Here is a 16103-nt window from a genome sequence, read left to right as displayed (position 1 = left end):
AAACCTGCTGCAGAAAAGGTTTGCAGGGATGGAGGAGAGAAAATGTTTGGTGCTAGTGACACTGCTGGATCCTCGTTATATCCTCATGTCTTCTTTACAGTGGACACACTGACCAAGACAGAACAACAGATAAAAGAAGAGCAGGACATTGTGTCCCAGCAACTGATACAGACACCACTGAAGACCAAGGATCAGAGAAAGGTGGAAGATGAAGAATTACCTGGTCACTCCAGCGTTCTCGAGCAAACATATGCAAACATCTTGGGGTCTCATGGATCTCCTACTCAGGAGAGAGATGATGAGCATCACTGAGCAGCTGGATCAGCACCTCTATGAGCCACTGATTGACATACACACTGGTCAGATACTGCAATGGTGGAAACAGAAAACATCCCATCTACACTTTCTAGCACCGCTGACAAGTAAATTCCTCTGTCCTCCCCCTCCTGATCCCAGTGAGAGAGTTTAGTAAAAATGGGAACACTTATGATGACTAGAGGAGTCTCACAGTAGAACACACAGGCTTCAACCTTCAACAGGCTAAACGCCTGAACCCTAGGCAGACCAGGTGGTCCTTGTTTTTCAGTCGCTTCGACTTCACCTTGTCCTACCGCCCGGGCTCCAAAAATACCAAGCCTGATGCCCTATCACGTCAATGGGAACCGCAGGTTGGTCCTGTGGTCCCTGGCGCCATATTGCCAGCGCCCATTCAGTGGGACGTCGAAGCGGCCGTCAGACGGGCACTCGTGGCAGAGCCCGATTCAGGAGGCGGGCCACCTGGGCGGCTGTACGTCCCCTCTGACCAAAGGAAAGGGGTCATGCAATGGAGTCACGCCTCACTGTTCGCCGCTCATCCCGGGTCACGCCGGACCACCGAATTCATAAGCAGACGGTTTTGGTGGCCCGGTATGGTAAAGGACATCGGAGGCTTTGTGGCAGCGTGTACGGTGTGTACCAGCAGTAAGACCCCCAGGTCCAAGCCCTTGGGGCTCTTGCACCCTCTCCTGGTGCCTTCACGTCCATGGTCTCATGTCTCTATGGACTTTGTGACCGGGCTGCCGGCGTCCCGGGGAAACACCGCTATCCTGGTCGTAGTCGACCGGTTCTCCAAGGCGGCCAAGTTTGTGGCCTTGCCCAAATTGCCCTCTGCCCAAGAAACCGCCCGTCTGTTCCTGGAGCACGTGGTGCGGGCTCATGGGTTCCCGGTCGACGTAGTCTCCGACAGGGGATCCCAGTTCACCAGCCGGTTCTGGGTGGCCTTTCTCGGGTTGCTGGGGGCTAAGGCCAGTCTGTCCTCGGGTTTTCACCCCCAGTCCAACGGCCAGACCGAGAGGGTCAACCAAGACCTAGAACAGACCTTGCGTTGTCTTGCCTCCGCTTGTCCGTCGTCCTGGGCCGAGCGCCTGGTTTGGGCTGAGTACGCCCACAACATGCTGTGGCATTCGTCCCTGGGGATGTCTCCATTTGAGTGTCTCAACAGGTACCCCCCTCCTATGTTCGCTGACCAGGAGGGCGAGGTCGTGGTGCCGGGGGCCCGGGCCCTTGTCAAGCGATGCCGGCTGGCCTGGAAGGGCGCTCGTCGGGCCCTGTTATCTGCCTCAGCTGCCCAACGTCGCCAGGCCGACAGGCATAGGCTCCCTGCTCCCTCGTTCCGCCCTGGCCAGCGAGTTTGGTTGTCTGTTAAGGACCTGCCTGTCCGTAGGGGTACGCGGAAGTTGGCCCCGCGGTACTTGGGGCCCTTTAAGGTGGAAAGGCAAATCAACCCTGTTGCTTACCGCCTGGCACTTCCCCCTTCCATGCGGGTGCATCCGGTCTTCCACGTGTAGTGGTGCTTCAGCACCACTACGGGTGCTGCAGCCACGTCGCGTCATTAGTTGCGTCATCACATTGCTCGGGCATTCCATGTAGGGCTGGACTTTAAATTCAGGGCGCCGACATTGCCAAACGCACGTTCTGGCTGCCCTATGCCGTCCGGTCATCGGCGTTAGTTTGATGCTGTTTGTCTGCGGGCGATTTCTGTCAAGGCTGTGGTTGGGGTTCGTTTAGACTACACTCTTCCTAGAGGTAGGTAAATTGTGTTCTCTGGCATCGGAGTGCAAGTTAGTCATCGATTGCTAATGTTAGCTGTTATATTGTGTCCAGGTAGATTCACTCGGCAGCTAGCTTTCTACAGTGGCGTCTCAACGTTATTGCGTTCGGTGCTTACGCGCTTGCAATCCACTACAGGGGGTTATCTAGCTCGCGGTTTCCCTGTGGTTTGGCAGGTGATTATTCGGTCACGCACTCGCTAACGTTACATTTTTATAGTGTCGTGGCTAACGTTTCCTCCTTCCATGTAGGCTTTATATCTCGCGACTGTTACCTCCGAGATTAGTACTTGGGCCTGGTGTCTAGTACTACTAGACTGTGGGTAAGTAGTGTTTTAATATCGCCGCTACTATGAGCAGTAACTATTGAGGGGTTGGCTAATCTTGTTATATCTGTTTGTTATAGGTTACTGAGTGTTTCCACCTTCCCTCTCTCTCTCTACCGGGCCTACAACAAGCTTCGCTGTGCTGGGCTTCACTCCGGCTGTTGTTCTGCTACTTTGTTTTATGGTGTTTTATGTTTTATAATAGCGTACTCGCACGTGGGGCTGGCCCTGCCAAACGGCGGTATTGCCGCGAGCAGGGGCCGAGTGTCGTCCCTGCACGTGGTAGAGCGGGGGTGTCAATTAGAACGAGCATGTTTGGTGTGTGTGTGTGTGTGTGTGTGTGCGGGTGGGTGCGTAAGTGGGTATTAATTTCTTGGTTTTGACTTTATTGGTTTGGTTTTTGGGTTTGTTTATTTCCTTATTGTGTGGAGTGGTTAATTGCTTTGTGTTTTATTTGCCTTATGTTCTTTGGGGCCTTGGGTTCCTCCTGGGGGGTGGTTGGGGCGTTGTGGTGCCCTTGTAGGGGTGTGATGCTTGCAGTGCCCTCTGGGATGTAGTAGTGAGTCAAGTGTGCAATTTATCGGGTGTGTGATCACTGTGCTTTGGGGATTGTTGTGCTGCTGGCCTGGGACGCCCGGCCATTCTTTGGGAGGGTGGTGGACAAGGCCAATGATTGTGTTTTTTTGTTCTTTTGGCAGGAGCAGGGACAAGAGGCCGCTGCCGGTGGTGGTGGGTGTTTACGTTTGCGAGTTCACCCTTTGGGTAGGACAGGGTCACTGGGGTGTGAAGCCAGCGTATTCTTCCTGCGGTTCTGCTGACCCACTTTAGTGGCGACGGTCATCCCCTTTGGTAAGCCCCTCCCTGCCTGGTTTAGTTAGTTCTTATTTTATAGTATTTGTGTTTGTTCTGTTGGGCTACTACGACCATACCCGATGTGTGAGTGAGTAGGTGTGTGTTGGGAGCTGAGATTTTTAAAAATAGATTATAAAATTGATTACTGTGATAATAAACATTTCTATTTTGACCTTGTCTCTGTCTTAAGTTGCAAAAACCTAAATGGGGTGGAAACCCTGGTAATTGGGATCATTTCAAGGAGTTGGTGTTAACAAATTCACTTTCCCTCGGAAGCTTATACCCCCGGGGGTGGCGTAGTCAGTTACCTCTTGGTTCTGGCCATACCACTACACACGTGTCCAAACTCCGGCCGGTCTTGTGTGGTCTTCCTCTGGCACCTCCACCGCCGGCTCCGCGTATGGTGGGCGGGGGCCCCGTCTACACGGTTCGCCGCCTTTTGGATGTCCGTCGGGTCCGTGGTCGAGAGCAGTGTCCCCGCATAACAGAAAATTAATCGTTTAGACTAGTCGACCAATCAATAAAATAGTCGATAGTTGAATCGATAGAAAAATAGTCGTTAGTGGCAGCCCTAGTTCTAATTAATCTTATCTTTTACAGCTTCACACCATGAATCAAATTCTTCTACATCCTCAAGAAACAAATGCTGCAAATGTTTGTCCCAGATGTGCTTAGCCATTTTCAAAGCCCTGCCTTTGCCTTTCAAATGCATGCGTAGAGCGTCCTAAGAACTGTTTCATTATTGACCAATGAAGGCATTCTGCAGCGCAGTCCATTGTGTTTATTTATTATTATTAATTACCTGGAGTCTGACTAGGTATTGGAGGGGAAGACTAAAATTTCAGGAATCCTCTGTTTGTATATGGTCTTTTTTATAGTAAATTGATTTTTAAGGGGTTTTTTTACAGGTCTTTGGGAGGTTTTAACAACACATGTCACATGTGTCCATGGGTTCTATTCGGGCCCCACTGGGGTTATAAATCTTGACCCCAGCTGGGTTATAGTTGCAGGCCCCAGTGGGTCTCACATGGGCATTATTTTAAAAACATATACTAGTTTTTTAATTTGAGCTACAAAAGAAACATGCATATTTACATAGTGCATAAGTTTATACCCCAGCATGCAAAAGAATGGCAGAACTGCATATTTCTCTGGCACACAAACAAATGAATTGCATGCCCTTTCAGTTTAATGCATCTGTAGCAAAAATCTTACCAGGGTTGATTGTCAGGAGGTCAGAACAAGCACCAAACTGGTGGAGGAAAACCATTCACAAGTGGACCGAACCACCATGCAGTCATATGAAACTGTAGTATATACAGAATATAGTGGGTTCCAGTATGTGGTATACAGTATATACCGAGAGCAGTATGCAGTATACAGTATATATAAGTGCTGTATAGGATATTGCAAACCTACCTATGTTTTCTGTGTAGGCGTGTTACCACCATCACCTGTTTAATAAAACAACACAAACAGGTAAAACAAGTAAAGGTGAGATGGGTGAGGCCAGATGAATAAACCGAAAGGAAACAAGAAGAATCACCACATGAACGCAGGTTCATGACGTATGACGGTGTGTTTATTAACACTTATACTGAGAAAAGTTACAAATGTTACATTATGTACAAAATATATTGTTTAATTCTTCTAACGATAAAGGAGCTTAATCCAGTCTGCATATGTACAAATCAATCTGTGAGTGTTACTGCAAGATGACAAAATAGCTGAATTGAAAATGTAGACAAGAGAGCAGATTATAAAGCCCATAAATATTAAAGATCTTGAAGATTATTGCAGTCAGTCCTCTCATATGTGACCTATTAGGTCGGTAGAATAAAGAAACTGGAGGAGCTGTAACAGTTTTTGTTGTGCTGAAAGGAATATATCAGACTTTAAATGACACTTTCTTCTGGAAATTCTTAGTGGAACATCCATCCATCCATCCATTATCTACCGCTTATCCGGAGCAGGGTCGCAGAGGTAGCAGTCTGAGCAGGGAAACCCAAACCTCCTCCTCCCCAGACACCTCAGCCAGCTCCTCGGGTGGAACACCGAGACGTTCCCAGGCCAGTCGAGAGACAGTCTCGCCAACGTGTCCTGGGTCTTCCTCGGGGCCTCCTCCCCGGGGGACATGCCTGGAACACCTCCCTAGGAAGGCGTCCAGGGGGCATTCGAAACAGGTGCCCAAGCCACCTCAACTGACTCCTCTCGATGTGGAGGAGCAGCAGTTCTACTCCGAGCTCCTCCCGAGTGACCTCGCTTCTCACCCTATCTCTAAGGGTGCGCCCAGCCACTCTTTGTGGAACATTGGTTAAAAAAAACAAAGAAAAGAAAACAATATATAGATAAGTTGCCAAAAGATGGAACAAGTGTTATCACAAGTATCAGTCAAGTAAGAATTGAAGTACATGTACAATACTGTACAGAATGTGAAAAGTGAAAGTGTCAGGAATCACATGTCTATGAAATATGTTTGTAGCTCATCCTGTTTCCTGTAGTGTTACTGGGCTTCTGTTAGCGAGAGACTTATCCTGCAGTGACATCAGGTTCATTATAATCAGTGTTTCAGTGTCCTGCTCCTCCTCTTTATGATGAACTGTTGACAGGGAGCAGAGAGCAGCATCTCCAGTGACCAGCTGTGTGTGTGTGAATTGGAACAACTCCATGATGGAGCCTCATAACTCCAGCAGTGGAGGAGGAACCTCTGACCCAAAGTGAGGAGCTTTACATCAGCACTTAATCTGAGGAAACAGGAAGAGGGAATATTCAGGATAAATGAGAAGTAGTGAAGGATGTAATTACTCAACATTTTCTTCATCTTCATCAGGGTAAAGACAGCAGCACCTCCAGTACCCAGCTGTGTGTCTATGAAGAGTGAATCATCTCCAGTACCCAGCTGTGTGTCTATGAAGAGTGAATCATCTCCAGTACCCAGCTGTGCGTCTATGAAGAGTGAATCATCTCCAGTACCCAGCTGTGCGTCTATGAAGAGTGCCAAGTCCATGAGTGATATTCCTAACTTCAGCAGTGGACCTGTGACCTCTGACCTACAGTGAGTTATACATTAGTGACAGAGTGTTTAACAAAGTATGGACTTCTAAATATTTAATTATTGAAGTAACCGGTAAAGCTGTGTGTTTATTTTGTGAAGAACAGCATTACAATTTGAATCACAATTACGAGTGTAAACATGCCACAGAAATTCAAGAACTAGACTCTCTTTTTCTAAAAAGGTGTCCAGTGTGTACAGGTACTAGGTGTTTCTAATAAAGTATCTGGTGAGGCCCCATTCACATAAATATTATTCTACATCACCAGAGTTAAAGTCAGGTGCAGGTTCTCTGTGTTTGTTCTACTGTCACTACAGCATTTGGGTTCAGTGTCCCTCAGTCTGGGAGTCCAGTGAACCGTGACATGTTCAAGTGTGTTGGGTTATTCCACTAGGTGTTGCAGAGCACCGGTGAGGTTATACAACTGCTGTGAGTAAGGGCCTACGCTTCTTCCGGGCTATGTGGATTATTTTGGGAGTATTATTTTGTCTGTTGGGCTGTGACGGTTGCAACTACCATTGTGGTCCCATCATGGCAACGGGGATAAGACTCCTGCTCCGCTACTGATGCATCGTCACCTTGGCATTTTGTGATGACCTAAATACTGTCATCGGGGTCGTGGTCGGTCTTACAATTTTAGGCAGCTCCCCAACAATATTCCTTCGATGTGGGCCTCACAACGCCGGAAGGTTTCACAGGCGGTGGCTGGGTTAAACAACCAAATTAACAAATGGAACCTACACTACATATCAACAACTGTCCCGGTGCTGAGTGCAGATCTGAATCTTAAATGTGCTCTGTTCAACGTTCGTTCCTTAAATAACAAGGCATCGTTCATTGCAGATGTTATTCTGGAACATGACATTGATCTGCTTTGTCTTACTGAAACCTGGCAGCAGTCTAATGAGTATTATGCTCTCAATCAGGCATTGCCTGCACATTACCAATACATGGATAAACCGTGTTTAACTGGTCGTGGTGGAGGGCTTGCAGTAGTTTACAGATCTAACCTCAAAATTAAATCTGTCTCAATCTCAAACATGACATCGTTTGAGTGTTTGGCTATGTTAGTCTCTGCTGCTAGACCCGTACTAATTGTGCTTATTTATCATCCTCCTAAGCTAACTTCGGTTTTCATGGCTGAGTTTTCTGAGTTAATCGCTTCACTTATCTCTGTTTACTCTGATCTGTTGCTGCTTGGTGATTTGATATTTCTCAGCATGTCAATTTTCCTACACACAAGAAAGGCCACATCTTGGACATTGTCTGTTCTGTGGGTAAATCTCCCTTAAATTTTAATAGCATTGATCTATGTGTGTCTAATCATAAAGCTGTGTTTTTTGATTTTCCACTGTCACGGCCTCTGCGAGGGCTGCACCAATCACACCAGATTACATTTCGGAACCTCAAAAATGTTAGTCCACTGGCTGTTATGGAGATGTTCAGACAGAAGACTATACCTGATTGTTTAAATCCAGATCTGCTAGTGGCTCACTATGATGAAACTGTCAGTTATCTTGAATAACCTGGCACCTCTCAGAACTCGCTCTGTATCTTTTTCTCAGCCTGCTACCTGGTATACTGCTGAGCTGCGCAAGCTGAAAGCTGCTGGCCGACAGCTTGAGCGACTTGTAAAGAGAACTGGCCTAACTGTGCATGCTTGTGCTTACAGTGATCATGTCCTGCTTTACAAGGAAAAACTGCAGGAAGCTAAAACACTTTATTATTCAATCAATCAATCAAATTTTATTTATATAGCGCTTTTTACAACAGTTGTTGTCACAAAGCAGCTTCACAAGTTGGAGGAAGAAACCTTGAGAGGAACCAAGACTCAGGGGGGGAACCCATCCTCCTCTGGCCGACACCGGTCACCATGACAACAACAACAATTTAGACAGAAAGAAGAGAAAGAAAAGGAAAAAGATGTAATAATGTCCATCATGGTGTAGGCATCCGGTTAGGCAGGAGGTGGCCGGCCCATGATGGATCGCTTGTCTTTCCTCATCTCATTATTCCTCAAGCAGGCGGGCAGCCATGTGGAGAAATGAAACAGGAAAAATTAGCGCTGTACAGGACATATACAGGACAGGTGAAATTATAAACATTTCTGGAGTGTGGCAGCAACTCCGGCATTAAGTAAAATTATTACAGCCTAGCTAAAAAAGGCAGAACCAGAAGGTAACATAGGCTTGGGGGCATTCTGAGACAATGGCATCCGTCCACTGCACTGTCAACAAACTTGAGTGACCACGAGCAGTGACAGGATGACAGAACCAGCGCCCCAGTCTACCATAAAATCCTTCGCCTGTGAACCCTTGGATCTGTACCTTTATCTAAGGGGGGATATTAATTATCAAACGCTAGACTAAATAAGTGGGTTTCCAACCTAGACTTAAAGATTGTGACTGTGTCAGAGTCCCGGACGCATTTAGGAAGATTATTCCAAAGCTGGGGGGCCTTACAAGAAAAGGCTCTTCCCCCTGCTGTTACCTTGTTAATTTTTGGAACTAATAAAAGACCAGCACCCTTTCTATTCTATTCTATTCTATTCTAATGTTATTCATAGTGCCCACGGTAATCCCAGAGCTCTGTTTCAAGCTGTCAATAGGATACTTGGCCCTGTGAAGAGTTTTCCTTTAACTCCGTCGTTTGAACTTTGAAAAAATCCATAAAACGAGAACAATCATAAAATAGACACAGTATACTCACAGTTTCAGTCCACTGTGAATGTGTTAGACACATCTTGACCATTCTCGCAGTCCAGTAGCAGTTATTTTACTGCTTTTGATGCTGTAGATCAGCAGTTTGTTTCAAAGCTTGTTATGACCTCTAGGGCAACGACATGTCAACTGGATCCCATGCCAACACAATGGGTGAAAGCCTGTTCTCCGTCTGTCTGTCCTCTTATTACTATGGTTATTAATGCTTCACTTAGCTCAGTAATGGTTCCAGCATGTTTGGAGCTGGCAGCCATCACTCCAGTTCTCAAGAGGCCTGGCTTAGATCCTGAGAATTTTGATAACTATAGGCCCATTTCGAATCTCCCATTTCTCACTAAACTGCTGGAGCGAAGGAACACAGTTAAAGGAACATATTGAATCCTGTGATCTATTTGAGGTCTTTCAGTATGGTTTTAGGAGAAATCACAGTACTGAAACTGCTCTTGTCAGGGTGGTGATTGATTTGTTGATGGCAGGACTGCTTAGTTTGCTTATTGTACTGGACCTGACTGCAGCATTTGACAGTGTGCCATAGCCTATTGCTGTCTCGGCTTAAAAATATGATTGGCATAACTGGGACTGCATTTGCATGGTTCACTTCTTATCTCTCTGACAGGCAGCAGTTTGTTTCTATTGGAGGTTTTAAATCTGACATTTGTTCAGTTTCACATGGAGTTCCCCAGGGCTCAGTGCTTGGACCTCTGCTATTCATTTTGTACCTGCTTCCTCTTGGGGACATCATTAGGCAGCATGGGCTGCAGTTTCACTGCTATGCTGATGATGTGCAGATTTATATCTACACCAAACCTGCCCATAGCTTGCCTCCTCTTGCCTTGTTGAGCTGCTTAACGGATGTTAAGGCATGGATGATGGAGAACTTCCTGAGTTTAAACAATAGAAAGTCTGAGGCCATCATAATTGCTTCTCCTGCTACAGTTAGGAGACTTGGTGACACTACTGTTAGCATTCCGGGTTTGGTTGTTTCTACCTCTGCTGAGGTAAGAAATCTCGGAGGCACGTTTGACTCTACGTTATCTTTTGAGTCACACATCAAAAATACATGTAGGGAAGACATTTTCCATCTTAGAAGTATTTCTAGGATTCACCCTTTCCTTTCTTTTGCTGCTGCTGAGACCTTGATTCATGCGTTTGTCACATGCTGACTTGATTACTCCAATGCTCTGTTGTATGACCCCCCTGCGTGGGCCTTGAGCAAACTGCAGTATGTGCAGAATTCAGCTGCGAGGGTGCTTACCCATAAAAGATCTTGGGAGCATATTACTCCAGTTCTGTGTCACCTTCATTGGCTTCCAGTGCATTATCGCATTCAGTACAAACTGCTTATGTTGGTTTTTAAATCCCTGCATGACCTTGCTCCTCCCTACTTAAGTAGGTTACTCCAGCCATACTCCCCGATGTGTACACTTAGATCTTTAAGCCAACACCTGCTTGTGGTTCCGCCCTATAAGTTAAGTTCCACTGGGAAAAGAGCGTTCTGTGTCGCGGGTCCGATGCTGTGGAATGGGCTCCCTGATGAAATGCGGGCTTGTTTTTAGATATTTAGATATTTTTAAAGCAGGTTTTAAAACTCATCTTTTTAAAGTGGCATATGGATGAGATTTGTAGATTGTAGTGTTATCCTATATTTTTATGCATATTTATCTGTATTTTTAATTGTATTTTATTTTTTCCTGTGTGTACAGTGCACTTGGGTGTCCAGAAAGGCGCTTTACAAATAAAATGTTACATAATAATTATAATAATAATAATATCACATCATCATCATATAACATAACATGTATTCATGAATGTAACATGTATTCATGAATGTAACATGTACTCATGAATGTAACTTGTTTATAAGTGTAACATATTCATGAATGTAATGTGTATTTTGTCTATAAAATGTAGATTGTCAATTAAAGTTGTTGTACTGTATATCAACAGTGCTGAAAAGAAACCTGTAAAGATTTCTAAAGACAAACTGGAGGCAGTATTCAAGGTATGTACGTGTGTGTATGTGGATTGTGTTTATTGTGTGAGTGGGAGAAGGTTCTTATCATTAGAGTGTGTTTACATCACAGATCATGATGAGACTCTGTGGCTTTACTGGTTCATGCTTAAATTTAATGCCTATTTGTAATTTAGCTGATGATGAACAAAACTTATAAAGATACTGTGTTATGGCTTTATAAAATCACCTACAATTGAAACTTTAATATGATGCATATGTACTTTAATAAATCAGAATATTCACAGAACCACCAGTCCCTCTCAGTTCAGTCCTCTCTTGTGTTTAATGGATTATCCTGTGTTATAATCATCTGTCTGTAACACTGTAGTTTTACTGATACTGTTTATTCAGGAGCTGGAGCACAAAATCATCTCTCTGGTGAAAAATGAGCTGAAGAGATTCAAGAATCTACTGAGTCCTGATTACCCAGAATGCACTGAGAGACAGGTGGAGGATGAGGAAGATCAGAGCAGTGTCAGAGAGGGGGCGCTGAAGATCACACTGCACGTTCTGAGGAACATGAACCAAACAGACCTCGCTAACACACTACAGACCAGTAAGAGCTCTGGTTCATGACATCATATCATCACTTTATTGCTTCAGAGGGAGGAAACTGTTGGTAAATCTCAGCTCATGATGAGTATCTTAAATCATTGTTGGTCTGTCCTCAGTTGACGTCCCTTCAGTGTAGTCTGCTACACTGCAGACTCAAGACTTTCCTAAATTTATCACTGTTGTCATGTGATTGTAGAATGTTTTGAGGATACATTGTTACTCTTTAGAACTGAGATTTGACCAGATCAGATTTGACCACAGATCACTCTCTTGATGTCATACACAGATGTGTTTTCTATTTCCCCCCATTGTCTCTCAGATGTCCAGTCTGATAGTTGTAGGTCTCCTCAGTCAGGTGACTAGTATGTGTGTGGTGGAACTTCAACTGGTATAATGACTTCCTCCATGAACACTGTGTTCTCCATTTCAAATTGCTGATCAGTGTTACCGACATCCAGTAGACTCTCTCAACTTAATAATGTATCTTACAGCCACTGGTTTAATCCTGATATCTAACACTTACAGTCCTTGAAGATTTATCACCTGAATTAGGATGTCCAATCTATGGAGAATACAAATCTATTCATAATGATGTATTTATTTGTATTTCCTGAGAAGTGTCTGTTATGATTGACCCAAAAGACATTAACATGTGTGCTGTTGTCTTCCTCTTTATCAGAACTGGCCCCTGCTTTCCACAGAAAACTCAAATCCAAACTGAGGGAAAAATGTCAGAATATTAATGAAGGAATCTCACAGCATGGAACCACAGCACTTCTGAATGAGATCTACACAGAGCTCTACATCACAGAGGGAGGGAGTGGAGAGGTCAATAATGAACATGAGGTGAGACAGATTGAGACAGCATCCAGGAGACCAGCAACACAGGAGACACCCATCAAATGCAGTGACATCTTTAGACCCTTACCAGGACAAGACAAAGCCATCAGAACTGTGCTGACTAAAGGAGTGGCTGGAATTGGTAAAACAGTCTCAGTGCAGAAGTTCATACTGGACTGGTCTGAAGGAAATGTAAATCAGGATGTTCTCTTCATATTTCCACTTCCTTTTAGGGAGCTAAATTTGATGAAGGAGAAAAAGCTCAGTCTGGTGCAGCTTCTTCATTGCTTTTTTCCAGAAACACATGAATTAAAACCAACTCACTATACATACTACAAAATCCTGTTCATCTTTGATGGTCTGGATGAGTGTCGTCTTCCTCTAGATTTCCAGAACAATGACAGCTTGTGGGATGTAAGAGATTCGACCTCAGTGGATGTGCTGCTGACAAACCTCATCAAGGGGAATCTGCTTCCCTCTGCTCTCCTCTGGATAACCTCTCGACCAGCAGCAACCAATCAGATCCCTCCTGAGTGTGTTGACCAGGTAACAGAGGTACGAGGGTTCAGTGGCCCTCAGAAAGAGGAGTACTTCAGGAAGAGAATCAGAGACCAGAGTCTGGCCAATACAATCATCTCACACATGAAGTCATCAAGAAGTCTCTACATCATGTGCCACATTCCAGTCTTCTGTTGGATTGCAGCCACTGTTCTAGAGAGGATGTTGGGTGAAGCAGAGAGTGGAGAGATCCCCAAGACTCTGACTCAGATGTTCACACACTTCCTGATCTTTAACATCAAACACAAGGACCAAAAGTATGATCAGAAAAGTGACACTTACCCTCACCAAACTAGAAAACATGTTTTGGCACTGGGAAAACTGGCTTTCCAACAGCTGAAAAAAGGCAACCTGATCTTCTATGAGGACGAACTGAGAAAGAGTGGCATTGATGTCAGAGAAATGTCAGTGTATTCAGGAATGTGCACTCAGATCTTCAGAGAGGAGTTTGGTCTACAGCTGGGGAAGGTGTTCAGCTTTGTACATCTGAGTGTTCAGGAGTTTCTGGCTGCTTTATATGTGTTTATTACCTTCATCTCCACCAACACGAATGTGCTGGAACAGCAACAACCTGGATTTTTCAGTATTTTCAAAAAATCAATATCTTCTCTTCTCAACAGTGCAGTGGACAAGGCCTTACAGAGTCAGAATGGACATCTGGACCTTTTCCTCCGCTTCCTTCTGGGTCTCTCACTGGAGTCCAATCAGACTCTCTTACGAGGTCTACTGACACAGACAGGAAGCAGCTCTCACAGCAATGAGGAAACAGTCAAGTACATCAAGGAGAAGATCAGGGAGAATCCCTCTCCAGAGAAATCCATCAATCTGTTCCACTGTCTGAATGAACTGAATGATCATTCTCTAGTACAGGAAGTCCAAACATACCTGAGCAGAGGAGGTGACACTCGTCTGCGTGGAGCCAGGTTCTCTCCTGCTCAGTGGTCAGCTGTGGTGTTTGTGTTGCTAAACTCAGAAGAGGAGCTGGATGAGTTTGACCTGAGGAAATATCACCCATCAGAGGAATGTCTACCGAGACTGCTGCCAGTGGTCAAAGCATCCAGAAAATCCATGTGAGTATTTTCATTTAGAGATTAACAGTGGATGTAACACTGGATGTTCTTGACTCAGAAGGTATATGAAAATGAAAAGAAGAGTGAGACCATGAGAGAAAGAGAACGGTAGAGAGACCCTACATTAAAGAGAGAGAACATTAGAGAGACACACACAGCTGAACACACACACCCACACACACACACACGCACATGCCTACATAGAGCCTGCAGAACACAACCTGTAAAACAACTCTGCCCCAAGAGTTTTATAAATGTTCCATCTCCAGACTTCCACATCCACACTACTCTGAAAGAAAATGTGGTAATATCTTTACATTTTATTTACACATGACAAACACCCCAATATTAAATTGACATTAACCCACTTTTCAGTGCTTGTGCACACACATTTGACTACATTATATAAATTTTAGTGCTAAACAGCTATTTCCCAAGATACAGAGGATAATTTAATCAGCAGTCCAGATTCTGGAATCCAGCATCATCTGATTGATCTGTATTTTGTACTGTATTTACTCCTTTACAGCAGGGGTGCCCACAGTTTTCAGCTTGCGAGCTACTTATAAGGTGACCAAGTCAGAAAGATCTACCGGGGGTGGCGGCGAACGTAATTTGTTGAGCGGGGGGGGCGAACGTAATTTGTTGAGCGGGGGGGGGGGGGGGGGGGGTGGCGAACGTAATTTGTTGAGTGGATTGCAGATTGGCTACCGTGAATGTCAATCAAAATACAACCGTCAGTGCAGATGTGCGATTCATCTACTACTATTTTATGTGACGCGATCTACGCACATTCCTTCGCGATCGACCGACACTTCCTTCGCGATCGACCGGTCGATCGCGATCGACGTAATGAGCACCCCTGCTTTACAGACTGTCTGGCTGTGGTCTCACTGAGGAGTCTTGCAAATCTCTCACATCAGTTCTACAAACAGAAAACTCCTCACTGAGACAGCTGGAAATGAATAATAATGATCTACAAGATTCAGGAGTGGAGCAACTCTGTGCTGGACTGAAGAGTTCAAACTGTAAACTGGAGATTCTCAGGTGAGTTTTCTTTCAGTTTAATCTGGAATGGAAACAGTAAAGTGTGGTGACACTACAGAGTTTTAATGAATATTAAGATAAGATAAAGATTTATGTCCTTTAAAAAGTCAATTTCCTTTTAAAATAATACATTTCCTTTGAGTACAGTATAAAATAATACTACCACACATGGCAATGCAAGTGTCACGGTACGGAGGGCCCCCTACTGGTCGCCTACGTATACAGCGGCAGCTGTCCTGTTGTTGTGGCCGTTGTGTACGTCCCTCAGGTGGGCGGAGCCCGCGATCCGTCTCACCTGAGGGTCGTTTGTCTGTCTATATATGTCTTGTCTTTGTACCAGTTGACTGCTGGTCATTATATCCTTCATTTGGATCTACGTATCGGGTTCTTGGTTTGCGCACTTTCTTCATTAAACCGTCCTTTTTCCCTGAGACTTGGCGTGATCGCTTCCATATTATTTCACTCACCCTGCACAGCAAGACAATTTCACATACACACACGCACACACACACACACACACACACACACACACACACACACAGCCTGCAGAAACACAAAGCCTGTAAAACAGCTCTGCCCCAAGTGTTTCATTAATCTTCCAAATCCTGACGTCCACATCCACACTACTGTGAAATAAATTGTGGCAATATCTTTTCATTTCATTTAAACCTATGACAAATACCCCAATATTAAAAGGACATGTGTCATGGAAATTTGAACCTTAATGGTGAGCATGAACAGTCAACACCAGTTGGGTATGGTATCAAAGTTAAATAAAAAAAGATAGAAAAATAGAAAGATGGATCAATCCAAACTCAAGAGCGTCTGCAAGAGAGAGCTGCTCCCTCTCACAGACCATAGTTTTATACTATTCTGCTACATGATTTCATCATACTTCTGTGACACGAGTTAAGCATGAGGCTCACATGAGGTGAGGCATCACCCCTCCCATGCCAGGGTCCTCTGGGCAAGGCCTACTTG

The 16103-nt window shown here is 44.8% G+C and overlaps 1 protein-coding gene across 9 annotated transcripts in view; it reads left to right on the top strand.

The window, feature by feature from the left end:
- LOC143498992 (NLR family CARD domain-containing protein 3-like) overlaps nt 1-16103 on the top strand; it is a 52990-nt gene that overhangs the window by 2010 nt on the left and 34877 nt on the right. The window contains exons 3-12 of one of the 9 annotated variants that reach the window (XM_076993920.1): nt 2340-2410; nt 2494-3262; nt 4702-4841; nt 5192-5448; nt 5875-5982; nt 6096-6320; nt 10986-11040; nt 11404-11608; nt 12287-14075; nt 14949-15122. In XM_076993920.1, the coding sequence (XP_076850035.1) occupies nt 5933-5982; nt 6096-6320; nt 10986-11040; nt 11404-11608; nt 12287-14075; nt 14949-15122 (2498 nt within the window). In that variant the 5' untranslated portion in view covers nt 2340-2410; nt 2494-3262; nt 4702-4841; nt 5192-5448; nt 5875-5932. Of the gene's footprint in view, nt 1-24; nt 2411-2493; nt 3263-4701; nt 5549-5874; nt 5983-6095; nt 6321-10985; nt 11041-11403; nt 11609-12286; nt 14076-14948; nt 15123-16103 lie in introns of those variants that run through there. The other 8 variants (XM_076993919.1, XM_076993921.1, XM_076993922.1 and 5 more) reach the window with 8 other exon arrangements.

This window comes from Brachyhypopomus gauderio, unplaced genomic scaffold (genome assembly GCF_052324685.1).
Source record: "Brachyhypopomus gauderio isolate BG-103 unplaced genomic scaffold, BGAUD_0.2 sc128, whole genome shotgun sequence".
Lineage (NCBI taxonomy): Eukaryota > Metazoa > Chordata > Actinopteri > Gymnotiformes > Hypopomidae > Brachyhypopomus > Brachyhypopomus gauderio.
This window is presented reverse-complemented; position numbering and strand designations above follow the sequence as displayed.